At 47.8% G+C, this 26,537-nt stretch overlaps 1 protein-coding gene across 3 annotated transcripts in view; it reads right to left on the bottom strand.

The window, feature by feature from the left end:
• Positions 1–26,537, bottom strand: part of BANP (BTG3 associated nuclear protein) — a 189,313-nt gene that overhangs the window by 98,812 nt on the left and 63,964 nt on the right. For 2 of the 3 annotated variants that reach the window (XM_077133258.1, XM_077133260.1), the window contains exons 5-7: positions 23,294–23,410; positions 21,370–21,545; positions 3,538–3,777 (exon numbers count right to left, since the gene is read on the bottom strand). In XM_077133258.1, the coding sequence (XP_076989373.1) occupies positions 3,538–3,777; positions 21,370–21,545; positions 23,294–23,410 (533 nt within the window). The remainder of the gene's footprint in view (positions 1–3,537; positions 3,778–21,369; positions 21,546–23,293; positions 23,411–26,537) is intronic. The other variant, XM_077133259.1, reaches the window with a different exon arrangement.

The raw sequence follows: 26,537 nt of genomic DNA, 5'->3' as shown, positions 1-26,537 counted from the left end.
AGAGGAGCCCAAAGGCTGCGGCTGCGACCAAGAGTCCCAGCACTGCCTGCAGTGACAGTGGAACCAACCACCCCAACCACCGACTGTTTCCGGAGGAGCCCAACCGCCGACTGCAGTCACACGGCAGCCCAACCACAAGCACAGTCTCAACACAAGAAGAGAAACAGCAGTCGCAGATCGTAGTAGCGTGTCCTATGACATACAGACATCAATAAATATATTCTAAAAATAGGTTGGAATACATTCTAAAAACCCTGCTCCCATTCTCATTCCTTTATACTCCAGGAAGGACCTTCCAAATTCCTCTAGGGTTAATCAGAGTAGGCAAGCTTTTAAATTTGTTAGTAACAGAATAGAATATATTCAAGACCACACAGGCATATACATATTAGAAATAAGTAAAAACATTAACATTTAAATTCAACTTTGCAAAAATCAAGTTGCCACTTGAAAACCTACTTTATATCTTTTGAATAAATAAATATTCATACAGTTAGACATTATACATTTTGAAACCCCAAAGACATCACATTACGTAATTCCTTCCAACTGCGACTCAAGATTCCATCTGGATGACAAATGCCACCCTGGCAACTGCCAAGAAAAATTAACTAATGGATCAGCAACAAAAATTTCTTGCTTCTGACAGTGCTTATAGGTTTGGAAATAAAAGGATTGACAGAATAGGAGTGGTGCCCAAACGTGTTTACATTCTGCCCTCAGAAGCTTCATCATTGGGCATCAGCTGGGAACAAACACGATGCTCTAAGCAACCGCACAGCGTTCTCTGATGCTCAGGGTGGGACGTGGGCTCCTCCTGACCTCTAGGCATTGCCTGAAGCTGCCACTTTCACTTTTCAAAAAGCTTTCCTCATCTTTTCTGACAGTACTGAGTAACCTCAGCTTAATAAACGGAGTAAGAAAAATGTTATATTGATGTGATAAAAAGATTACCTTGAATTTAACTGGTATTTTACACTTGAAGTAATTTATGTCTTGTTATTTAATGAAAACTTATTAAAAAGCCTCGTAAAATAAAAACATCACTACCCTCACTTCAGTTTTGAGGCAAAAGCCCAAGAAAGGAAAAATGAAATGTTCAAGTCTTATCCCTAACCAGGAAAACTGTCCTTAAAATTCAGGACTGCCAGGGCCGCCCAAGTGAGGAGATGGCTCTATAAATCCCATTCCTGCCCACCGCACAATTCCTCCAAGCCTCCTGGAGAGCTGTGAACAGGACACACTCAGGAAGACCACCAAAGAAACTGCACACTGATTTCACACCGCATAACTGTGCTCTTATTTCCCTTAGCCTGGCTGCTTCGGGCAGAAGAGGTAGTGGAACTTCAGGGCAAACAGACGGTCCACAGCAGTCTCTGGTGCGTGGAGAACAGAAGGCCACCTGCTCTCTCCAGGCTGCTGCGTGACCTCACCTTGAAGGCGAGTTCCCATGGCTGTGTCCAGCGGCCACCAGGGAGAAGGACATGGGCCCGGGCATGTTCCAGGCTTGGGGAGACAGCAGCCCAGCGCATCTGTCCTCTACTGCCCTGGTAGCCGTCTGACAATACCAACATCTGAAGCCAGTCTCCTCTTGTCATTGCTAATGGTCTGTCCATTTCCCAGCACCCCCACTACTGACCCTGGTGGTTCCCCCTCATGGTGCCAGATTCCAACTCTCAATTACTGAGCCCCTCGTGGAGGCTGTGAGAGGCACTGTGGGAAAAAAGGAAGAGACTAAACTTGTGGTCTTGACCCCTTAGTGGGTGGCATGAAGTTTATCACCCACAAAGGAATGAAAAATAACATCACTGCTAATGTGAACTAAAGTTCAAGGGAAAGAAAAGCAGCAGTCCAAGTGCCAGCAATTTACTTCTCGAAGTATAGTCTTGACTTGATAGTGACTGACCTAGAGAAGCAAAAGAAATATCTCACCCTCTGAAAAGGGGAAAAGCGGGCTGATCTGCTCTCTTCACACATGTGGGGCCAGCCAGGCTCAGCCAGCACCCCACGCGCCACACAGAGCTGTACTTTCCCAGCCTCTGAGCCAAGAGAGTCATCTTTCCCCAAGAAGAGGCAATCCATTTATTTCTGAGGGGAAAACACCGTGATGCCACTTTTAGGTGTGCAGGAGGAAAAGGGCCGACGGCGGGCTCCATGCCAACACTGACTTTCTTGAAGACGCACTCTCGGGTCTCCCTCTCGCTGACGTCCAGCTGCCCTGCATCTCTCCGAGGCTCCTGCCCACACACAGGCCGAGCTTTCCACACCACCCGCCCTCTCTCCAGACTGGGCACTTGATGTCCTCCAGCCTCCTCCTGTGCTTGAACGCAGCCTGTTTTCCACACACCTGGACACACCAAAAAGAGCCTCGGCATTTTCACCCCACAGAGAACTCGTGGAAGAGGCAGGCTGGTCCCACAGTGGCATGCAGCATCAGTGCCAGGGAGCACCACGTTCTGGCTGGGAGGCCAACGTCTGCCCTCTGCTGCATGTCCAGCTGGTCTGGGGAACAGGCTTAGAGGGCAGGCTGCCAGCTGTGCACAGTACCTAGAGGCTGGTGAGTGTCACTGGCAACCCGCCAGGGCCCTATGGAGGCAGCAGCTCCCCAAGCCCCTACTAACTGGCAGACACCAGCCGAGAAGCTCAGTCGGGCCACCTGGGCACCCAGTGAAGATGATGCTTGTGGATACCTTTCCCGGATGAGGAAAGCAAAGCATGGCAGGGTGGCTGACTTCTACAGCTGCAGCCTCAACGTGCGTGAGACCAGGCCTGGACATACCATCCCGGTGCTCAAGTACACCTGCCCCCTCAGTACCCACTCCTCGCCCAGAGGTCACCAGCCACACTTCCCCAGTCACCTCGGCAAACACTCTCCAGCGCCCCTCTGAAAACCCGCACTGTCACACCTGTGCCAAGGACACTCCAAGGATGTTTCAAGGCCCCTTGCCAAATCAGGGCCAGCCTCTACCCAGCGTCTGAAATTCCCTGTTACTTCTTTCTAGGAGAAAGGGACTTGTGATCTGGGATCCCCAGGCCCCACGGCCAGGGTTCTCCTACGGTCAGTGTACACTAAGGCCCACCTGGGAGCTGCACCTTCTCTGGAAAGCCCCAGCCCTCTCAGTTAAAGTGTCCTCCTCCAAACGACCAACCGCAGCACTGGGGTCAGGATCAGCAGGAGGGCAGGGAAGGAAGGTTCTGGCGCTCTTTCTCTTTCTCTCTTCCTTGAGAGCCGGCAAGGACACGAGGCTCAGATATTAAAGGCCCTGGATATAAAGGCTCTAAATCACCTGGCATCCATTTCCTGAGTATCTTTCTCATCGCCAGAACCCAGTGCTGGGCAACACCCAACTCAAGAAGACATCTAATCCAGGAGCTCCCCTCGTTGACCAGATCTGACATCAGGGTCCACCCCAACACTTAGAACATGGATGTTATTCAGTTCCCCAAAGCATGACCTTGCTAGGGCCTGCCCTGAATCCAAGCCTTTCCAGAATGCCAGGGAACGGGAGCAAGGAGGAGGAAGCCCCAGGCACTTACACCGGATCCCATAGATGGTGAGGGGGTCAAGCTGCTTCTTGCCATGCTTGCCCTGTCCAGAGAGATTGGAGACGGCCTGCACCTCGCGGTGGAAGAGATAGTCCAGCAGCGTCAATGCCATCTTCTCTGCTGTGCGGCAGTTGGTACTGATGTGCAGCATGTCAGATGGAATGATGGCACAGCGTACTCGCATCTCAGGGTTGTTCTCATCACCCAGCCAGGTCCCGTTGGGGTAGTCCTCTAAGGGGAGAAGAGAACATTCTCAGGTCAACCAGCCAGGTCCGGTTCGGGTAGTCCTCTAAGGGGAGAAGAGAATATTCTCAGGCCACTCAGACAGTTTCCATTGGGGTAGTCCTCTAAAGGGTGAAGAGGACATTCTCAGGCCACCCAGCCAGGTCCCATTGGGTAGTCCTCTAAAGGGTGAAGAGGACATTCTCAGGCCACCCAGCCAGGTCCCATTGGGTAGACCTCTAAGGCATGAAGAGGACATTCTCAGGCCACCCAGCCAGGTCCCATTGGGTAGACCTCTAAGGCATGAAGAGGACATTCTCAGGCCACCCAGCCAGGTCCCATTGGGTAGACCTCTAAGGCATGAAGAGGACATTCTCAGGCCACCCAGCCAGGTCCCATTGGGTAGACCTCTAAGGGCTGAAGAGGACATTCTCAGGCCACCCAGCCAGGTCCCATTGGGTAGACCTCTAAGGGCTGAAGAGGACATTTTCAGGCCACCCTGCCAGTCCCGCTGGGGTCCTCTGAGGTGTGAAAAGGACATTCTCAGGGCATTCAGACTCAGCTCAGACACTCAAGAGTGGGATTCTGAGGAGGTTGGTGGCCAGTCATTCCCCACCCTCCAGAGTGTCCGCCAAGAGCCCTGAAGCAAATTCCCACTGTCGGGAAATGGAGGAAGAGGACTGCTTAAATCTGAGAGGACCAGAGAAGGTCATACCATTCCCCGAGAAACTGCCAAGACTTTTCTCCTTCAGAAAATGAACGTAATATATTGTACAGCATGTAAACAGTCTTGGTTCTGCATTCAACACTGGCCTCTACAGGAGCTAAACCTGCCTTGTTAACTCACCTAAAAGAAGACAGAATAGAGAGAGCTGGTACCATTTGCATATTTGAAATGCATGCATTAGCCACACTCGGTCACAGGCTGCAACCTCTGTCTGTCTGTGTCAGTAAGCAGCAAGTGCTGTCTGCAGACACTGCCCAGGCTCCTCCATACCCAACTTCATTCTTAATGTCCAGAAGAAGTGACCACAAACAAGAGGCTACTAGTCTCAATCAACAGATTCTCTCCACAGCCCCAGCAGGGCAAAAGACTTAAAAAAAAAAAAATGTAGGTCAAAACCCCCCATAAAATAGCCTCTTTAAAAAAATGTTGCTTTAGTTTTGAGTTTTGCATGCCATCTGGGTGGGTAACCTAGCTAAGGCAACTAGGAACGACAGAAGGAGGTCCAATTTGGAATCTGGGATCCCTCCAGTTCCTCATCACTCTGGGCCTGGACAGCACCATAGAAGCATGCACCACACTGCCTTGTCTGTCTCTGGACAACAGGGAGCAAATGCACCTTCCTAATGGGAGGGGACTTTGTCCATTCAAGTCTGAGCTCTAAACAGTGCCAGCCATCTGCAAGACCAAGACAGCCTCATGAGATGCACAACTGGCACCATCAGTGTCTGCACTGCTAGGAGTTAAAACTCACCACGGCCAGTGGCAGGTGCTATCAGGTGCTATTCTTTCCAAGTCTCTTCCTCTCACACTCCATCCTTCCACGGAGGCTCTGGACTCTTCCCACTTCCTACTGTATATAACCTTCTTCCCACTCACTCCCCACGCCCACCCCTTGACTCCTCAGTAGTGAACTGTGAAGTTTACATATCGGAAACACCTTCTTTTGATCAACTGCTCAGAGTACCACAATTCCTTTCCTCTTCTTGAGGCCAAATTCCTTTCTTTCCCATGCACTTTTCCTTAACCCTGTGAGATGCATCATTTGTGATTTTTATGATCTCAAGGGTCACTAAAAACAGACTGAAAAACCCAGGCCTAAAGATCTGAAGAAGAATCTGCAGGAGTCTGGCAGGGAGAAGGGGAGCAGGGTTTGGCCTCTGTTAAGGTGGGGGTTCAGGGACTCAGGGTCCAGGGCCTGGGGGCTGGAGAGCCTGGATATTCTTGAACAAGCCTGGAAGTGGCACGGGTCCCTGCACGTGGTGCATGCTCCTGGCCACCTTCAGGATCCTATTTCCTTGTGGGTATCCTCACACCTTACACCTTGTCTAACTGAAGCTCAAAGTCTCATCTCTTAACTCATGGCCATTTCCCACAAAGAATCAGTTTTGAGGCGAGTGGCTCTACATGGTCCTGAGTGAGCAGACAGAGGAGCCCAGGAGGGTGCAGAGCCAGGCTTGCCTCCAGCCTCCCAGGGCAAAGCAAGTCCAATCTTTGTAAACTGCAAATCGCCACATGCTCTGGACTTGGGGCTTTCACAAGGGTAGTTTAAAACACAAAGGCTCAAAGCTCAGCATTCAAGAGTCAGAAATTGCAATGGTTACTTTCTCTGACCTTCAGCAAGGGCACAGGATAATTTACATGACAGGTCAGAGGCTTGGTGCACTTTTGCTCAATGTAGAAGGGAGAAAAGAGAGGCAAGGAGGTACACCCTCCCTGCCATCCAAAAGGTGACCAGTGGAACGGAGCTTTTCCACCTCTAGCCTGGGTGTGCACTCTGCCAGCCCTTCAGCCAGTGCCCAGCTCCCCTGGGGGTAAAGGAGAAGATGTCTCTCAGCCAGGTACATCTTTGGACCACAAGTGGGAGCACAGCTCCATGGGACGAGGCTATGCTGAGAACTGAAGACTAGGCTCTTCGCAGTTGCACTAGCAGCTAGTCACTGGACATCTCTCCACCACAGATTCCTTCTCTCAGGTTGTTGTGAAAACAGACTGAGTACTGCGTGTGAAAGGGCTCACTGACTTGTCAAATAAACATGAACTTAAAAAACCTTAACCTTTGGCTAGAAAGCACTCCACATATAACCGCAAACCCAGAGAACTCTCGATTCTGCCTGGAGACTCAGCAGCTTCCAAACAATCTCTTCTAACCCTAAAGTTGAACCAAGTTAAGGTGCAAGAGAGAGTCTCCCCTCTCCCTGTGCAAACGCCACTGAAAAGTCGCCTGTCTGGGAGGGGAAAGTCGGTGTACAGGGACTGAGTGGGAAGAAACTCATTTCTGATGGTCGGCTCTGAAGGGACACCAGCTTTCTCTTGGTGTTCGGGAGGCTCACAATGGTGGCTGCCGCAAGCTTTACTTTGAAATGTCCTGATATTTACATTCTGGCTTCCATGGGAAGAAGAGGTTCCTCCAAAGGGCAGCCAGCACTGTCTTGCTTTGCCAAAAAGCCTAGAGCACAACAAAGAACTGACTGGCTGGCCATCTGCAATTCGTATGTCCTGCCCCTTGTACAGGCAGCCTCTCCCAACCAGCTTCCTTGAATTCCAAGATTTCCATTAAACGTCAGGACAAGGCTGGGAGACCCCTGTCAGGATAAACACATCATCACTGGGCAGACGGAGCCCTAGAAACAAACCCAAGGCGAGGCTCTTGGCTTCAGCTAAGCAGAGAAAACAAAACAAATCTGATTTTTGGAATTCAGAATAAGAAATGAGTAAGAAGTATCATTTCTCAGAAACATCGATGGTTTAGGAGTGAGAAGATGGTGCTATGAACACATGCTCAGACATATGCGTTTTTCTGAACTGTTACATTTGGCCTGCATCTAAAAGCAAACAGAGACATAGGATCTGAATATGGATGGGGTGGGGGACACTAGTAGGGGCGTCTAGAGGTCACAGCAGGGATGCTAAAGAGACCCTGACGTCTGACTTCTGGGGCATCTGCTCATTCTTTCATTCCCCCACAAGTACTTACTGGACACCTGTGTGCAGGGCACTAGGACTCATGCTCGGGGTGCAACCCTCAGCAAATCCGCGTCACAAGTCTCAGTGATACCACATACGGTGGAAGCCCCACCTTGGCTGCAGCAATCAGTTCAAGAAACAGGCAGAGCCAAGTTCAGGAGGAAAGGGGAGAAGTGGGGGCAGGCATTCCATAGTGAGGGATGGGGTAATGGGGCCAGACATAGCTAAAATACAGTCAGACAGTTCAGTAGCACAGCAGGCTGGATAAACCAAAGTTCTCCTAAGCAAACCAAAGATAGGTCCAATGAAGCCTGATACACCAAGATGAAGGGAAGTGGGCAGAGAGTCAGCACGGAGGCTTCTGAGGGCATCAGTGGAGTGGAGGTAGGGTGGGGGTCACAAAATCAATCCCCTCTCCATTTATCCAAATCTCACAGAGCATGCCATCAAATGTCCAATCCAATAAAACTTGAGGGTTTGCATCCTCCCTCTTTGTTACTAGCTTAAGAAGTAAGGACTTTTATTTTTGTTGGCAGAGGGGAGGGTGGGGAAAAGAGGGTAGGGGTTTGCTTGCAGGTTTGGGTACTTCAAGGCAGTCTCTCTCTGCAGGTCTAGGGCAGAGAATGTGTGGTGGTTCGTCTTCTCGAGGGAGAGAAGAAGCACCTGGGGAACTTGCTGAGCATGCTGACACTGAGCCAAGGCCCCGCCCCATGGACCCGGGTTAGCACGCAGGGAAGGAGCACCCAGCTGTCACCCTAGGTGCGGACAGGAACCATCTGTTAACCCCGCTGGGCATGAATGCTGCCAGGTGGTCAGTTGTCCTGGTGACATCACCTGGCAGGGTTTTCTCCACATACTTGACCAGCACCATAAGCACAAGGCAAGGCTTCTGATCCAAGCTCACTAGGGCAGGGCAAGGCGTAGAGCTCCAGGTATGAATGAGCAGACCTGGAGGAACACAGAGCCTGGCTCAGCCCCCAGGGGCTCCCATGTGTGAGAACAGGAGCCTGCAGGGGAGGGGAGAAGGCTGGCCAGAAATGAGCAAAGGAACAGCCACAACACAGACTCATCACAAGGCAAATGGGTGGTATGCTGGCCCCAGGGGAGAGGGAGAAAGGCCCAGACATGCCTGAGATGGCTTTAAGCAAAGAAGGTGAAGAGCATGGAGCCACAGAAGACTTTCCAGATGAAGAAGCAGCACATAGAGGCCTGGGCTGGGGAGGACAAGCTCTGGGAACCCGGGGAGGCCAGCATGGCCACAGCAGGGAGCACAGAGGAGGGACCCCGAGTGAGGACAGGGGAGGGAGCAGCGGTCAGTCCAAGCGGCTGATGGCTCTGCCCTCCACCCTCTTCCCAGTGCAAGGGGAGGCCCATGGACAATTTCAGCAGGAGAGTGGCATGGTTCAGGCCGAGAACGAACTAGAGGCGGACAACAGAGGGTGCAGGGGCCTGTCACAGGGCCACGCTATCAACCAGAATGGCTGCGGCAATGTTCACTGAGTGATCACAAGGACGAACTTTCCAAAGGTCTCAGGCAGTGGTGCTAATTTAGTTGTAAATATGGTCAGACAGAAGGTGGTACCTATGGATACCTGAAGCACACAGCACAAGGGGCCATACCTGAACCATGAAGAAGAGGGCGTGGGGCCACACCTGCCTCCCCTGACAGTTACGGACACTGCAACACAGCCAAGGACAAGGAATGGGGGGGGGGGGGGGGTCAGCATTATCAAAACTTCCAAACACCGCCACATCCTTTCTCATGACTAAGAAGTGATGCTGATTTCTGCCTCCCCAAATTCTCCATATTTAGATAATATTGTTCAAGTAGTGCAAACACTGTTCAAGAGTTCTGTGTTGTTTTTAAAACAGAGAGTCAAAATCAAGTTGAAGTGTCACTGAAACTATGTGCATGGAATGTTAGCAGACAGTAATTCAGTCAAGAAGGATGACACGAGTTCTCTATAAACTTGCTGTGAACTCTACTGACTTATCCTGACAGGCGAAAATCGGCTTTCCATTGGGCAACCACTGTCTACACCTCCTTCCCCTCTTTTTCCCACCGCTGCAGGGCTGCCAAGGGTACAAGGCCCTGACCAGGCTGTGCATTTCCTCACTCTGACACTGAGACCACAAACACATGTAAAGGCTTCCCCACAAGGTGCAGACCAAGGCTGCATCAGGGGCTACCAACGTTTCAACTTGGTTTACCCAAAGCTGGGCACATTTCCTTCTGTTCCCACCCCCGCCACCTACCCGGCCGTTCCCCAGGCACCATCAGAGCTCCTGGAGGAACCCCCCAAGCTGAAGACTGCACTTCCAGAGCCCTCCTTCCCCTTGTCCCCCATCCTGGCTTATGGCAGCAGCAGGCCTTCCTCCCCCACCTTCTTCCCCACTAGAATGTGTTCTCCACGCAGTTACCCAAAGGTTCTTGGGTCCTGTTGCCTCAGTGATTTCCCATCTCATTTGCAGTCAATCAGAGCTTCTGGAATGGTCTGGCTCATCCATGTCTCACCAGGCTTTTGGCCTACAACTCCACATGCTGCACTTTATGTTCCAGCATGACCAAATGACCAGTGTTGATTCACAACAATATTTTGTTTCTCATTCATTTCTTTGTCTATGGAGTTCCTTCCTTAGGAACACTGCCCCAACCTTACTCCTCTGGGGAGTGGGGATCCCCAGGTGCACATTCCAACTTGGTGGGCACCAGCCCCACTGGGGGCATACCTTCTCCACAACACCTGATGCTGGGAAAGGCCAGGACCAGATCTTACACACCCTCACGTGCTCCAAGGTGGGACCTGGCCCAGAGCAGGCGGTTCTCATCCCAGCTCCTAGAGATCTTTTCAGGAACGACCAGCGCCAGCCCCAGCCCCAGAGGATCTGATCTGATGAGGCAGATGGGTTGGGCCAACATCAGCATTTTCAGAAGCCCCTAAGGAAGGCTGAGAAACCTACTCTGGTCGTGAAGAAATCATAAAATCAATCGAGAGGATGGAGTGACACGACAGCCTACATGATGGGTATAATTAATAAGGAACTTCAGGGAATTGTTCTGAGGCCAGGACAGTCTTCTAAGACCAGCAGCACCAGGATGCTGGAGCTTGTTAGAAATGCTAATTACCGGACCCTACCTATACCTACAAATCAGACACTCCAGGGGGGCAGGCAGTTTAGTCAGCCCTGCAGGATTTTGATCCTGCCCAGGAGAGACACCATGTGTCCAAATCCTAGGCATGGGATTTGTTTCAGCATGGGTGCAACAGAAAGATCGTTCTTCCAAGTGTGTCCTGTCCAGCTTCACCACTTCAGCCACAACAAAGAAAACACTTCAATATGCAAGTGCTAGGACAGTGCTGCTATGAAGAGAAAGGAAACAAGTATGCAAATGCAGATGTTGTTAAATTCAAGAAAAAATGAAATAAAGACTTAATCTATTAATTAATTCTTATGAAAGCCAAACATGATGTTAAACAAGAAAAATCTTACAAATAAAAGTTAAGCTTAGTTTTTGCCATATAAAAAAGCAATCATCAGTAAGACTGATTGATCAGGAATTGCTCACTGTTCCCAGGTTGCTCTCTGCTAATCGGGATGCAGACTACAAAATAAAAAATAAATGACGTGAATAGAGGCACAGTGACAATTTCTCAGCTAAGGAGCTGACCACATCTGGCATGACACAGGAGAAATGGGGGAGAGACAGCCACAAGCGGCTGCTCCAACAGGCTCAGTGGGCCCCCCCCCCCCCCCCGAGAACTGTATCTTCACTGATTTCTGCAGAAAGGAAGCGGGCATTCAAGGAGAGCTCTGTCATAACACCAGCTGGACACAAGCTTAAGAAACGGATGCCCCAGAGTCTAAATTCCAGTGGTAACACATTAAAATATCAAAATATCCGGGATCCACAAAAGATTACAAACTATTCAAAGAAGCAGGAAGTGACGGCCCAGGCAAAGGAAAAGAGGAAAGCATCAGAAACTGCCAATGAGAAGAACTAGCCCTGAGACACTCTGATAAAGACTTTTTTTCAAATGGTCCTAAACATGCTCAAAGAGCTCAAGAAAAACATGGACAAAGAACTAAGGAAATCACTAAAACAATAAATGGACACAAAGAGAATATCAGTAGAGAGATAGAAATTATTAAAGTAACCCAAGAAAGCTAAAGACCACAGAAACAGAAAGTAGAAATGCCCCAGAGGGGCTCAGCACAGAAAGAATCAATGAACTTGAAGATAAGGCAACTGAAATCACCCAGTCTGAGGGTCAGAAAGAAGACAGCGTGAAGAAAAGTGAGCAGAGCCTGAGGAGCCTGTGGGACCCTATCGAGCCCACCAGTAAATGCACGATGGGGGTCCCAGAAGGAGAAGAAAGACAAAGGGACAGAGAGGATATTCAAAGAGATAATGGCGAAAATATCCTAAATTTAATAAAAGCGATTATTAATGTACAAATCCAAAATGCTCAAGGTTCTCATCCATGCCACAGCATATTTTAATCAAACTATCAAATGCCAAAGATAAAGAGAGAATTCTGAAAACTGCAAGAGAGAAGCAACAGGTCATGTACAAGGGAGCCTCAATGAGATTAAGTGTCGATTTCTCATCGGAAACAGTGGAGGCAAAAAGGCACGGAGTCGTATATTTAAAGAGCCTGAAAAAAACTGCCAGCCAAGAACTCTATTATCTGGTAAACCTGTCTTTCAAAACTGAGGGAGAGCTTAAGATATTCCCGGATAAACGAAGACTGAGGGAGTCTGCCACTACTGGACTGGGAGTCTGCCACTACTGGACTGGGAGTCTGCCACTACTGGACTGGCCCTATGAGAGCTGCTGATGGGAGCGCTGCAGGAAGAAAAGGAAAGGACATCTGACAACGGATCAAAGCCACACAAAGAGACAGAGGTCTCCAGTGAGGGTAAGGACAGGGTAAATACAAATGCTAGTACTACTGCGTTTTGGTTTATAACTCTGCTGTTTACTTCCTACAGGATCTAAAAGGAAAATGCATACAGGGCAATGATAAATCAGTGGCTTTGGCCTTACAATGTATAAACATGTAATTTGTTACAAGAATATATAAAGGGAGGGGGAAGGAGCAGTGTAGTAACACAGGTTGTGTATGCTACCGAAGTAGAAGTTGTAACAAAACAAATGAGATTGTTACAGATTTAGGAGGTTAAATTTAAGATCCATGGTAACTACAAAGAAAATATTGGAGAATATGCAAGTTCAAAGAGACAGAAAGTAGAGTACAGGTTGCATGGGCAGAGGGAATTAATGCTTAATGGGTGTAGGCTTTCTGGGAAAAGTTTTAGTAAAGGAAGTTAGTAAGAGTACCACAATATTGTGAATGCGATTAATCCAACTGAATGGTATGAGTGAGAGGGGTTAAGCTGGGAAAGTTCATGTTGTATATGTGTGCCCACAATTTAAAAGAAAAAAAAAAGCAAAGAGCAACTAAAGAGACAATGACAATTATATGCAATATACAATCCTAGATGGGGTCTTTCCAGGAGGAGAAAAGGCTCAAAAGACATTATTGGGACATAAGAAAAAAATTGGAATACAGAATGTAAGCTTTATATAAATATTAAATCTCCTGAACTTGATAACTGCACTTAAAGTAGTTATATAAGTGAATATTCTTGTTCATTGGAAAGGAACATGGGAGTATTTAGTGTTCAAGGACGACGATGCATACAACCTACTCTCAAGTGCTCAGAAAATGGAGTGACAAAAGGGGGAAGAGCAAAATGAGACAAAACAGTGTCAGTGGCAGAGAGATTCCAAACAGAGTCAAGAGGTTATCCTGGAGGTTATTCTTACACATTAGATATCACCTGCTTAGTTAAGGTGTCATGGAGAGGCTGAAGGGAACTGCTTGAAAATGTGGAGCTGTGCTTCGATGGCCATGTTCCTTGAAGATAACTGTATGATGATATGGCTGTCGTGGTGTGACTGTGTGGTTGTGAGAGCCTTGTGTCTGATGCTCCTTTTGTCCACCTTATCGATGGACAAGTAAAACATATGGATCAAAAATAAATAAATAAGAGGAGGAACAAATGTTAAAATAAATTTAGTAGATTGAAATGCTGGTGATTGGTGAAGGGGAGGGGTAAGGGGTATGGTATGTATGAATTTTTTTCTGTTTTCTTTTTATTGCTTTTTTCTAAATTGATGCAGATGTTCTAAGAAATGATCATGATGATGAATATGCAACTATGCGATGATAGTGTGAGTTACTGATTATATAACAAGAATGGAATGATCATATAATAAGAACGTTTGTGTTTGTATGTGGTTATGTATTACAAATAAAAGTAAATTAATTAAAAAAAGAAAATGGAATGATAAATCGGCAGAGAGATGGACTGATAGTATAATACAGCAAAGATGGAAAAACGCTAAAATTGGTAGATCTGGGAGCTGAGGATAGGGAGGAGAGAGCTAGAATTCTCTGTATGGAGTTTATGTTATTTTTATAACCATCCTATGAGTTTCAAAGCATTTCAAAATAAAACATTAAAAAAGAATGCAATGTTAAAAGTATTTAACAAATAATAGTTAAAAAAAATTTGAACGGTCATACCAACACTTCATAAACACACATCCTTCATAAATATCATATACAGTGAACATCACAGCCAACAAAACCCTTCCTTTTGTAATTAACGAAGTATTTCAGCAATCAAGCTTTAAAGTGCTTTAAAAAGCATGTCATAACAGGGATGCGTTCTATTTCTTGCATAAACAATTCTACTTTTCTCCAGGTTTCCTTTCTCAGAGAAGTACCTGAGGCTAGCAAACCCTCACTGCCTGCTCTGTGTCTGAACCCTGGGAGGGCTACGACCTGCTGGGCTCTTGCTGGGAGCCATGCAGGGTTCCGGAACCTGCACTCGGTCACCAAGCTCTGAACCACACCTTCATCTCTGCGTGCTCTGGAGACATTATTTCAGTGCATCTTCCCAACAGGCTGGTGCAATGGTCCACTTCACAGGGGAGAAGCTGAGGCGTCTGCAAAGAGCTCGTACCTCATCCAGGTCACAGGGCAGAGGGCAGGGCGTGAGCTTGAAGCAGTGTTCGCGACCACAGCACGTCCTGCCTCCTACAACGGGGTGATTTGGGCATTTCTAGCCTCTCTTCCTAAAAAGCTGTTGATTCTTAGAGACTTTCAGTTGATATGTTCTTTGTACTAAAATTAAAATTAAAAGTATCTATCATGCATGCTTCTTGACAAAACTTGCCAGATTTCTAAACTCTATACACCCAAATTCCTATTTAAAAATTAAAGAAAAAGAAAAAGATGGTTTAAAAGAAAATCCCAACCTCGAATTTGCACTTTCAAAACTCATTAACTGTTATTAATTGTTCCATTTTGTTTTAATTAGGCAGTATCATTCAGAAGGAAGGAATTAAAAGTTTAAAAATGAACTTTCTGCTAAGGCTACATCTACCTCGTCTGGTTGTTGCACTAAGTCCCGTCCACAGATCACAAACCAGTCGGGAGGCCTGCGTGGGAACGCAGCTCAGGCCCACACTAGGTCAGCTACCTCACCAGACCCCTAACCTCAGCGCCCTGTGACCTGCTGGAGAAGCCCAGGTTGGATGAACAAGGAACGCAGCCCGTAACAGCTCTGTGAACAGACTCAGAGGGGACACGGCGATCAGCCGGAAACAGAGAGCCCATCACAGGGGAAAGAGGAGCCGGCTTTACTGTCGTCCATGGGACCAACGAGAGCCAGGCCAGCAGCCTCTGCCTCGCAAGGAGAGAGACGCACACTTCTACTGGGAACAGGGCAGGCCCGCTTCTTCAGGTCTGCTACCCCTCTGGAAACGCACAGCCCTCACTCGCCTTTGATTTCTGGAAGACAGAAACTACCTTGCACTCCAGTTTCTCATGAGCTACAAGAAATCACCTCTTCCAAATGGATAACAAGATGGCACACTTTCTAATAGAAATATCTGGGAAATTCACCTTTTGATAATTCAGAAAAGATAAATATATCTTTTGTGGGGGGGCGGTTCATGGCCTGGGGATTGAACCCAGGTCTCCTGCACGGAAGGTGGACATTCTAACCACCGATCTACACAGGCACCCCAGAAAAGATATATTTATTTTTAAAATGGCTTGGTCCAATTTAGATCTGACACAATGGTAAGATTCCTGTAGCTTTATTTAAAAACTGCAAATTAAAATTATAAGAAAAATAAACTTGTTTTCTATTTCAATCATTTAAATCTTCAACAAAATTGACTGGTACTTCTGAAGAAATCTATTAAAATTTAAAACTCTTCAGCAGTAATTTGAATTTTCTTTTCACTGAAACAGCTCAAATACAAATATTTGTTTTAAGATTCTGTTTCAGTACCAGAAAGCTGAAATGAATAGAGAAGGCACCGAGATGAAAAAGGACGACTAGGTCCACATGACTGTAAAATTTAAATGAAGAAAAAACAGCCACCTGGTTTTATGCTCCTTTTTCCCATTCAAGATATAAAAAATAAAAATTAAAAATAAAGCCCCAAACTCCCATGAGATCACAGGGTACATTCCTTCTAACACGCCAAGGAGCTATACTTCAGTCACGCGACGACCCCCAGAGCCTTGGCTGAAGCAGGGTCCCCCACTAGAGCGCCTCGCCACGTGGGGCAGGGACAAGGCAGTGCATGTCCAGCACCTCCCTTGAGCCAGGCACGCCGCCTACATCCAGCTCAGGGACTCTCTCCCGAGACGATGGGGACTGCTCAGCTGACTCAATATAAATCCACCTCCACTCCGCAAAAGCAAACATGGAGCTCCCAAGCCAGCTGCTGACACGCCTGCACACAGCAGGTGCTCAAGGGACCCCATCAAGTGTCAAGGCTGGGAGGCTAGCGAGGTACCTGGCCACCTCACACGCCCCTCTCCTACACAGCTAAGCACCCCTCCTCATGCTATCCAAAGAGGGAGACTTACGCCTGAGGTGTCGGCCACACAGAACATCTGAGTCGTGATTTATCCTTCAGGGGCTGTGACCAGGGAAAGGTTACAACTCCCAGCTAATGGCGCTGCCTGGCCTCCATGGCTCCTGCCACCTGCGTCTGCCTCCTGGACGCCCCTCAGCCCTGACTGGGAGCAGCCTGTCATCTGCTGGGTTGGGGTCAGCTGGGACTGAGACGCCACATTTGCATGCCCTGCAGTCCCTGGGGGAGAAGGCTGGTGAGTTACGCCAACCTCTACCCAAAGGAGAAAGAGCAAACCAAGAGAAAATAATGCAGTTCACTAAGGGCTTGGGATGTGGAGGCAGCCCCACAGCATGGGGAACCTCCTGTAGGTGCAGTTCCTCCAGGGCCCCCCAGCCGTCTCCAGGAAGCCTTTCGCAAAATGGACCCAAGATCAAGGCTGGAAGCAGCCATACTTCCCATTCATACCAAAACTTAATTTCCAACTTGGTTTTATAAAGTTCTGCCAAAACTGCTTATGAATTTCAAAAGCAACTTCCTGCATCAAGTGGGAGAAATGATTCCAACAGCGAATGCGAATACAAAATAAATCCACACAGAAGCCACGGAACAGAAACACAAAGGTCAGCTGCCATGATATTTTTCAGGCTGCATTACTGTATACGCACATCACAGCTTGAAATATTTCCAGAGCAAGGATATGGGTTACTGTAACTGCACATAATTCCTTCCACCCGAAGTGGGAAAGAAGAATCCTACACGTGACCCATGAAGCATTCCATCATTGTGCTGTTTATAGTTCTCCATCTCCAAAGAGTGCCACACATCAGGGCACTCCCCAGTCCGGGGGGCCAGAGAGAGTAAAAGAAAAGCTGCATCTGTCACAAGCTGTCAACAACCCGCCAGCTAAACTTCAAGGGTCTCACAAACTAACGCGTCAAAAAAATCTCCATCCCTGACCATGTACCAGAGGACACGTAATTAATATTTAGGATAGGAAAAGGCTGGAAAGATTAAAAGGAAAGGGAAGGGGTGTGCTAAGTCCTGTGAATGGCTGCGTGTCTGGAGAGAAACGAGGTGGCCTCCCTATTAGTCATGCTCTCAATAAAAATGGGGTCTTAGAATTATGTGAAAGCAAATTTGAGAATTTTAGAAATTAATAAAATTGCCATTCTTTAACAAAAGAGCTTTCACTTAAGAGATAATATATTCTGCCACCGCCCTTCAGAAGGGTTTTCTGGTTTAGGCTCTTTCTGGTTTGTGTTGCTTTGTTTTTCATGAATGGGACACTGTGGATCAACATTTCAGTTACAAATTTTACTAGCACCGTGCAATTCATGAAAGAGCGCTCAGCTGTTCTGGATTCACGCTAAGCCCGGCCGCCAGCCCTAAGCTCCCTGCGCCCAAGCATCGTAGGACGTGGTTCTGAAAAGGACACAGAGTCCGTGAAGCGCTGGGTCACAACCCAGATGGCCTGAGCCAGGACCCACACGGTCGGTCTGCACCGCTGCCAGCGGGTCACAGGTCAGTGACTGGCACATTCTCTTCTGCTTCTGCATTTCTTCCCGAGCAAATATTTCATCAGAATCACAACTAAGATTACTCACTTGCCTGAAATATTTCCATCAAAGATCTCAAAAATGATAAGCAAAGTCATAAAACACCATCAACCCAAGAACTAGAAAAGTGGCCGTTGCTGAGAATCAAGCAGGATGTGAACACAAGCATTGATTTCCTGACACACTCACATGCACATGCAAGGTGAGAGCTGCAGAAGTCAGCAGAGGTTACCAAATGGCACACGTCGTTCTGGGAGGCAGGGGCTGCGCTCCAGAGTTTCCCCCACATTCCTGAGGGGCAGGGGTGGGGGAAAAGCTGGGCACCTCATTCCAGAGGCATCGCCTCAAAAGCAGGCCACAGCACAGGGTGAGGGTGGGACGGGAGCTGGGGAGTGCGCATGTGTCCTGCCTAGGAGGCAGCGTGGGCATTGTGGGTACCTGACATGGAAATCGTCTGTTTCTCAAAGGTGCTGTGATTAAAAGGCTGAGAAGCTTGCCCTTGGAGAGGCTCGTCTGCGCCTTCAAGACCTGGTTTGCCGGGACAGCCACACAGAGCATGAAGTCAAAAGCAAGACCAACACGGTTCAGGCTCTCGCTGCAGTGCAGGACTCTGAGAGGCCCCCAGGGACCTGTGTCCTGGGTTGTCCCTCTGTGGCTACGGCCCCTCATGTGCAAATGGATTTTACAGACAGAATTAAGGTCACTGACCAGTTGGTATTACAATGGGGAGATTATCTGGGTAGGCCTAACCTAATAAAGGAGTCCTTTAAAAGCAGAGGATTTCTCATGCTGGTGCAGAAGAGAAAGTCAGAGAAACTCAAAGCATGGCAAGGATTTGATCCGAGGGCTTCTCTGTTGTGAGACAGACAGGCTCCCAGGCAAGGACCTGACAACCACCTCTGGGCAAGAAAACGGGGACTTTAGTCCCACACCCGCAAGAACCAGATTGTGCCCATTTCCTGGGCGCGCTGAGCAGACGCCTGCCCAGAGCCCCCAGGTGAACACCCAGCCCAGCCCCACCTTGCCTCAGTTCGTGCGGCTCTGGGCAGAGAGCTCGGCCGGGCCCACCCAGACCCTGACCCACAGAGCCAGAAGGTCTAAGTGGTGGCGTTTAAAGTCATGGCAATTTATTATGCAACAACAGAAAACTAAAATACTATCATAGCACCTTAGTTGTGACTTTAATTGCATCTGTAAATTACAAAGGACAATAAGAAAAAGTTACCAGGGGCACTTCTAAGGGTTAGTAAGCCCTTACCAATCTTTGCCTTCACGCTGCCTTTGGCTCCAAAGCTACAGGACCATGTTGTTCAGCTTTAGGAGGCCATGGGGGCTGCTCAGAGAGCCAAAGAAGCCATTTTAGGAAATGCTATGGGTCAAGCATTAATACCTGGCTTTAGGAGATATTTGAGAATAATTTCCAATCACTTTGCTACCCCTTCCCAGTTTTAAGTTCACTGATGAGTATCCAATTATATCCTTGAGTGATTTAAAAATCTACCACTCCCATGACACCTCTTATCCAATGTTATTCTCAACAACTGTTTCCATGAGAACATTGTCTTCACTCTCTTCAAACAATCTCTCTAGAAAACGCCATCAGTTGTGCAGTGCAGGAAATGCCCAGAAGAAGAACTGCTTCTTTTCAAAGCTAACCCAGAGCACTGGCCTTCTACCCAACAGGCTGCCAGGCCGTGAAAGGCAGAGAAGGAAGGTTGGCACTGAGGAGCAGGCACATCTCGGCCCCTTCACAAGGACAACCTGGGGGTGGGTGACTGGGCTGCCTTTCCCAGCAAGGGGCAGCACACAAGCTGAGGGGTCCAGTCCCGCATCCTTGAGTCCTAAAAACTAAGGTGCTCAGCCACTAGCCACAAGCCTGTGCGACCACAACTGGCCCCTTAACCCTCCACTCCTTGCACCAACCCTCTTGAATGACACTGGCTGCCCCACCTTTCTGCTTTTAGGTATAGTTAACTTCATCTCTGTAACTCAAACACAGAGTTTTGGGGAGAAATATGACATCTTTAAGCCATAAAACAGATTGATAATTTGGGTTTTCTAAATTGGCAACTCAGAAGAGTGAGTAACAACAGAGTGAGATATATATATATAAGATAATGATAGAGGGAAAAGAAAAAAATACAATGGTCTTTGGTACTGGAGCCAAATTTCCTTCCCCAATGCCTACCTTCACATTTCATGGAAACCACATGACCTCACATCTGCCAGAGGATCAAAAGCTCTGCAGGGACCACAGCCAGAAGGCCAGGCCTCCGGTCACGGATAGAAAAGGAGGGCTCTGTCTGTGTGAGGGCCACATGTGAGCTCCAGGGACAGCTTGGCACAGACAGTATCATGGGCCTCAACTTGGATTAAAGAAAGCGTCCAAGGAGATTTCAGTCTTTGGCAGAAAGAAGTATGAACCACCGGGCACACAGGTGTCCCTAATTAGCTGTCATATGCCGCCAGTTCTGCAAACACACAGGAGATGCTAAAATGATGTCACCTTAGTCACTTTTCTAGAACACTCTTTTCCATAATGGGATAAACGTGACATCCACTAATGTTACCATGACTCCAAATTTACTTGGCATTTTCTTATCCTATATTTTCCTTATCAATTTGAGTTTATTTTGGTGTCTGCCTTTTCTGTAACCCTCCTCTTCTTAGGAACCAATTTGCGACTGCCATGAAAACGTGTGTGAATGCTATCACAGCGACTGGAATCTCTAGAATAGATCATGTCCAGAAACTTTAAAAAACAATGAGGTGATTCCAAAGTTGATGGAATATGGCATGTTAATTCATACAAACAATTTGGAACTCTTGAGAAATAACCATTTTGAAACCTGTGGTTCTCTGTAACTTCAGGGAAATAAATATTTTTATGAGAAGTTAAAAGCAAGCTGCCTCCTTGCAACTTCTGGCTGATATTAGAAACTAAAACAAGGGAATTTAAAGACAAGCCTCTCACCCTCGAGCTCTTCTTATATCAGTGACACTTTCTCTGACGTGAACTGGCTGGCTTAGCGTCCTTTACAGGTCGACCGGCTATGTGGGCGGACACAGACGGGAAAACAGCCAGTGCGGCTCTCATCCTGTCCAGGAATCCTGGAGGAATGTCTAACAGAGGAGGCCGCTGCAGGCTGACAGCAAGCCTGACACGAGAGACATTCATGGACTAGCTCTTTTTCCATCAGTTACATACACAACAGCCACTTAAAGATGACTCCATCGTTCTCTATCACTCTTCACCAAACCGCACGCCAAATGGGGAGGCTCAGTCAGACAGGCTCCCGACACGGAAATTCCACTGGGCTACATGTCCCCAGGGCCCAGGTCACTGAGAAGGGTTTACGACAGACCAGCAGGGTCTGGGACAGGCTCTGCAGGGCACGCACCTTCCGAGTTCAAGGTGATGAGGGTGACGTTGTTCCCGATGCTCTGGCCTCCGGCCTGTCCGCACGTGGAGACGGAGTCGCTGGCCTCGGACCCGCTCTCCCCATCCTCGTGGTGGCCGTCGTCCTGGCCGGGTGTCCTCACCACAATGGTGCTCTGCCGGCGCCCAGGCACCGCGCTGCAAGGAGACAGAACCACCGCCCGCTGTGGTGAGGGCAGCAAGGCCCGACAGCAGGGGGGCAGCGCGGGGCACGGACGGCTCTCCTCCCCTCAACTCGTCGCGGACTGTGACTCTGGCGGGCCTGGCAGCTCACTCAGTGATTTCACTAAGATTCACGGCAACTGAACAGCAGAAAACAGTCTGGGGCTAAAAGCAAGTGTACAATATAAATATCAAAGTTTGAAAAGAAATGTTTAAATCACAAAAGAAGTAAAATCATAACTCACTACGATTCAAGGCCTAGAATGCTGCTTTCTGATTCAGAGGTTATCCTACAAAATGTTGACATTTGAACAAGACTAATTTTTTTAACGTGGTCAATGGAAAGCCTGAATTAAGGGAAAGCGTAGTCTAGAGAATTCCAACAAATCAATCCAATGCACAAGGTCAGACGTTCTAGAAATGGCTCAGCCTTTGAAAATGCAGTTATCACCCCAGTGACTCCCACCGCCCAAAACCTTGAGTGGATGTATGGAGTCAAGAAGCCCCTAGGAGGTGCCGCCACCAAGACAGTTCCTGAGATGGGGCAACAAAATACAGCCAGCAAAACAGGGCTGCAAGGCCATCTCCAGAAAGACCTCCAAAACAGAAAACAGGGAAAGTGTTTGGAGACTTGTCACTTGCCATTTTAATGACCTGTCAACATTCCCTAACTTGAAGTACTGACCACTGAGAAAGGGGGAAAAAAACACAATTTCCCTGTCTGCAAAGTCAAAGAAGTATTTAAAATGAAGTCACAACCACAGGAGGGGACAGCCAGTCTGGCCCTTGCTTCTCAGAGGTGACCGTCCAACCTGGAGCAGCTCCAGGGAGCTGAGACCCTGGCTGGCCAGCCTCCCCCCAACTCTCGCAGGAGCCCATCTGCGCCCTCCCATCTCCTCCCACAGCCAGGCTGTCCCAGCTCCCAGGACCAGGCGGGTGCATCACCACCCTACTGCCCTTCGCGCCCAGCAGGCCAGCCCCTCAAGACTACGGCTGGTTTTCTAGAGCATTAGCTAAGCCAATAAAGAAAATGGAAAAGCTTGAGGAGGAATAACTTACAAAAGAAACTGAGAGAAAAAGCAAAAAAGAACTTTGTGAAGCCACAGATCAGAAACAAAAAGCAAAAAAGCCCAGAGCGGGTATGTTAACAGGGCAGCTCACTGCAGACCACTGGACAGGACCGCCCCACACCGAGCCTCCCCATCACACAACAAGGGGCTAGGGCAACAGTGCCTGCACTTTCAAAATGCCTCAGAAGAACAGGCATAAGAAAAAAGCCATAAACGCAAAATACGTCCATCATCTAGCAAACTTCACAGGGGGTGTCTGTGTACCAGACATGCTGCCAAACAGACAGGTACGTGGACCAGCGTAACCAGTGAGCACGGTCAGAGGAGGAACACCTCCTCCTACTCTTGAGAGACTACAAAGTAAGTCTCCCTGAGAACACGTCTCAGCAGCAGACACTACAGTCCCGATGTCACTCTCCCGCCACATCCCACCCATTATCCACCCCATCGACCAGGACACGACTGCCGCCCCTAAGGTAACAAACTTGCCACCCCGTGCTGAGAAGGACCGCGGATGCCGCCTGCCAGGCTTAACCCAACGACAACTGAAGCCGACCGCGAGCTCTGGGTGCCCGGGGCTGGTCAGGGATTCTCGCGGGGCCCGTCCCGGTGACAACGGAAATGGAAGGCGGGGTGGGGGTGGTGGCTACTGACTTGCTAACGATACTTTCCAGGGAATCCGGTGCCCTGTCGCTCAAGGGGCCGTCCATCTTGGCTACAATGGCGTTCTGCCGGTCATTGTTGAGAATTACTGTAGTCTGGGGGACGACGCTATGGAACAAAAGAATCACAAAGAAAAAGAAGACCTTAAAACAACAACATTCATTTTCAGGGTACATAAGAGTAATTCAATACAGTCAACTCCCAGTGACCTGCCCCAGTGGAGGGAGGTGGCCCAGAATGGAAATCACATTTAAAGTAATTTACACTAGATAAAGAATAAATTGGCTTTTTAAATGGAGTTCAATTTTCCTATTCTCAGTTTGCACAAGTAGATACCACAGGAAAGTTGAGCTAGGAATTTTTAAATAGTTTACATAGAACAGACTGAGATATCACAAGCTATTAAGCACGGTCAGTTAAAAAGGTTTCTGAACTACTTCATTTGTACGAAAAGACGGCCTGACATTTTACTCGCTCCATTCCACCTAAGTCTATGCCAAACCTGGCTCTCCTGCCCGCCCTCCCCATGGCTGTGGCTCTGAAACGACACTTCTCTGCAAAGAAAGAGGCCACGACAAGTAGGAAACCCGGGAGAATGAGACGTCTCTCTCCTCCAGGGCCCTGCAAAGTGCATGAACTACAAACAACAGGTTCAGGTGTGGGCTTTGCAGGAAAATGGTCCCACAAGGGGACAGAGCCATAAGCATCAAGAGCTCAGTCCACAGCATCCCTAGGCAGCCCTAATGTCTGTAAACAGGCAGGCGCACGTGGTGTCATGTGGCATCGGGTCACAGGGGGTCACGTGGTGTCTCCAGGCACTGGCTCAGGCTCCCTTCCAGGCATTCATTTTTCAGGTGCATTTCTAACACACACTTTGCTATGGGAAGTTGGGGAGGGAAAGGAACTAGCACTTAAAACGCAAAGTTTTATTACCCAAGATAAAATTACTGTTCTTAGACTGTATTCTCAAAAAAAAAAACAACTCTAGAAGAATACATCACTTTTAAATGAGTGCATTTCACATAACCCAAAGCACCCGGGAAAATCTAGCCCAGCGTCATGGCTACACACCAGGGAACCACCCCACCCCAAATCAGGTGCAAAAATGATGTTACTTCATGTCCAATGTAAATCTCAGAAGCGAGGGTCCTTTTTTGAACTGCAGCATAATCAACTGTGGTTTAGTCAAAGATATTATTACGGTTTCAGCCATTCTACTTGTTCTCTGTGGTTCTTCTACCTCACGACTATCCACGGGTCAGGTATAAAAGTAACTTAGGGACTTCTGAATTGGTTACTACGGCCACAATCAGGTTCTGCCTGTTTCATGCTTTATGAAAGAGCCAAACAGGGACCAGAGCAGTTTGTATAGAAGCCAAAGGGTCTGCATGGATCACTAGCATCCCGAGGGTCCCTTTCCCTCCACTGCCTCTTCTGGCTCCCTCAGACTCCAAGACTAGCTAAACAGGGTAGCGCTGCCAGGAGGCACTGCTTCCCCAAGGGACACTACAATGGACATTAGCACATCAGAGGTAGGACAAGACCCACAGGAAATAAATCGATGAACATTTGTTCATGTCTTCATTTGGAAAATCTGTTTGGCTAGATTTACATTTTATCCTAAAGATTCTTATTAAGACCAAGCAAATAATGTTCTGAGGTAACTAGCTTCGAACTTGAGTAAGAGTACAACAAAGAGTACCCTAAAATGCTCAAGGCATTTGTGGATACGGATAGCTCTTCATGACTCCATTCCCATGTCCTCACCTTCCAGAATTACTATTTCCTAAAAATGATTCTCCTTGAGAAAGCACCCCAGAGGCGCTCCCTTTCACAAAGTCTTTCACCCGCTTTAAACAAAAAAAAGACCACTCCCCAGCCGCAATTATCAGAGTCCAGAATGTGGGGAGCACCAGGGGCAGACAAAGCGATGGTCAGGGGGGCGCGGGGTGAGGCAGGTAATGCTTCCCTGACCACCTGAGAAACTCTCCGGTAAGTCCGTTGGTTTACAATTCTTTGCTTGCAACCCAACTACAGGAGGAGCTGGGTGAAGAGTGTCGACACCTGACTCAAAGATGTGGGGAACAAAGCTACAACAGAACTCCTTCCTTGCCAGATGTTGACTTTTGGAACAAATTTTGTCAATATTCCAGAATATAAAATCAAGACAGAAACAGAATCAGTGCTGAACTCAGTCTCTCATTAAATAGTCTGTCACCACTATCTCGGGACTCAGGGGCTAACTGGAAAAGCAAAAACCGTCACTTCTCAAGAGACACAAACACAATAAATTGTGTTATTTTTATTATTAATAATCAGTTATGGGGTGGGCGATGGTGGTGCGGTAGCAGAGTTCTCGCCTGCCATGCAGAGACCCAGGCTTGTTTCCCAGTGCCTGCCCACGCAAAAACAAAAAAGCAGTTATGAACAGGTAATATATTTGTTAATTATTTTATGTATTTCATAATAATTATAAAGAGAACACGATCCCAAAAAATATTTCTATTAATCCTTAAGCCTTGTGGTCACAGGAAAGACATTTTTCTCAACCTTACTTTATATTCTTATTTCTGTTATGAAGAATTACAAAAGCCTGGTTTAGAAGCCAGAATCTTGTGAAGGAAGTAAAATGAAAATAAAAGTTCAAAAAAAGCAGAAGAATGATGTAAAATTTGACTGTCAAAAGCTTGTACATATTTGTTTCCTGGTGCCTACTCATGCAAAAAAAAAAGCTTGTTCATAAATTTTTTCAAATAGATGATATTTAGTTTCTATAGGAAACATTCAAAAAAGTAATGAAACAATTTCGTTTCTAAATGCCAGTGTTACAATGTGCCAGAACTTAGATCCTTTCAGTGAATGCAGTTTATGATGGCAACTCCAAATTGTACAAAGGATATTTAGTTTTTCTAAACTTTAATAGGAAGTATGTGAGCAATGAGTTTGAAGACCACTTTCTGGAAACACATTCTGAAATACTCTGGTCTGGCTGAGAAACCAGTCAAGGACGGCGATCGACTGGAGGGGAAGCACCCCACCCACGGGCAGCAGCTCATCTGCCCCCTGAAAACGTCGGCACCCAGCAGGGCATGGCACAGACCTCCTCAGTCTTGTGGGCAGAATTCTAGACAACCCCAAGATTCTGTCCCCTGGGGTACAGGCCTGTCCAATCCCACCCCAAGTGTAGGGTGAAGGGCTGTGGATATGGGAAGCCAGCCGGCGATTAGGTTACACT

This window comes from Tamandua tetradactyla, chromosome 16 (genome assembly GCF_023851605.1).
Source record: "Tamandua tetradactyla isolate mTamTet1 chromosome 16, mTamTet1.pri, whole genome shotgun sequence".
NCBI lineage: Eukaryota > Metazoa > Chordata > Mammalia > Pilosa > Myrmecophagidae > Tamandua > Tamandua tetradactyla.
The sequence above is the reverse complement of the archived record's forward strand: the minus strand, read 5'-3'. Positions and strand labels throughout refer to the sequence as shown.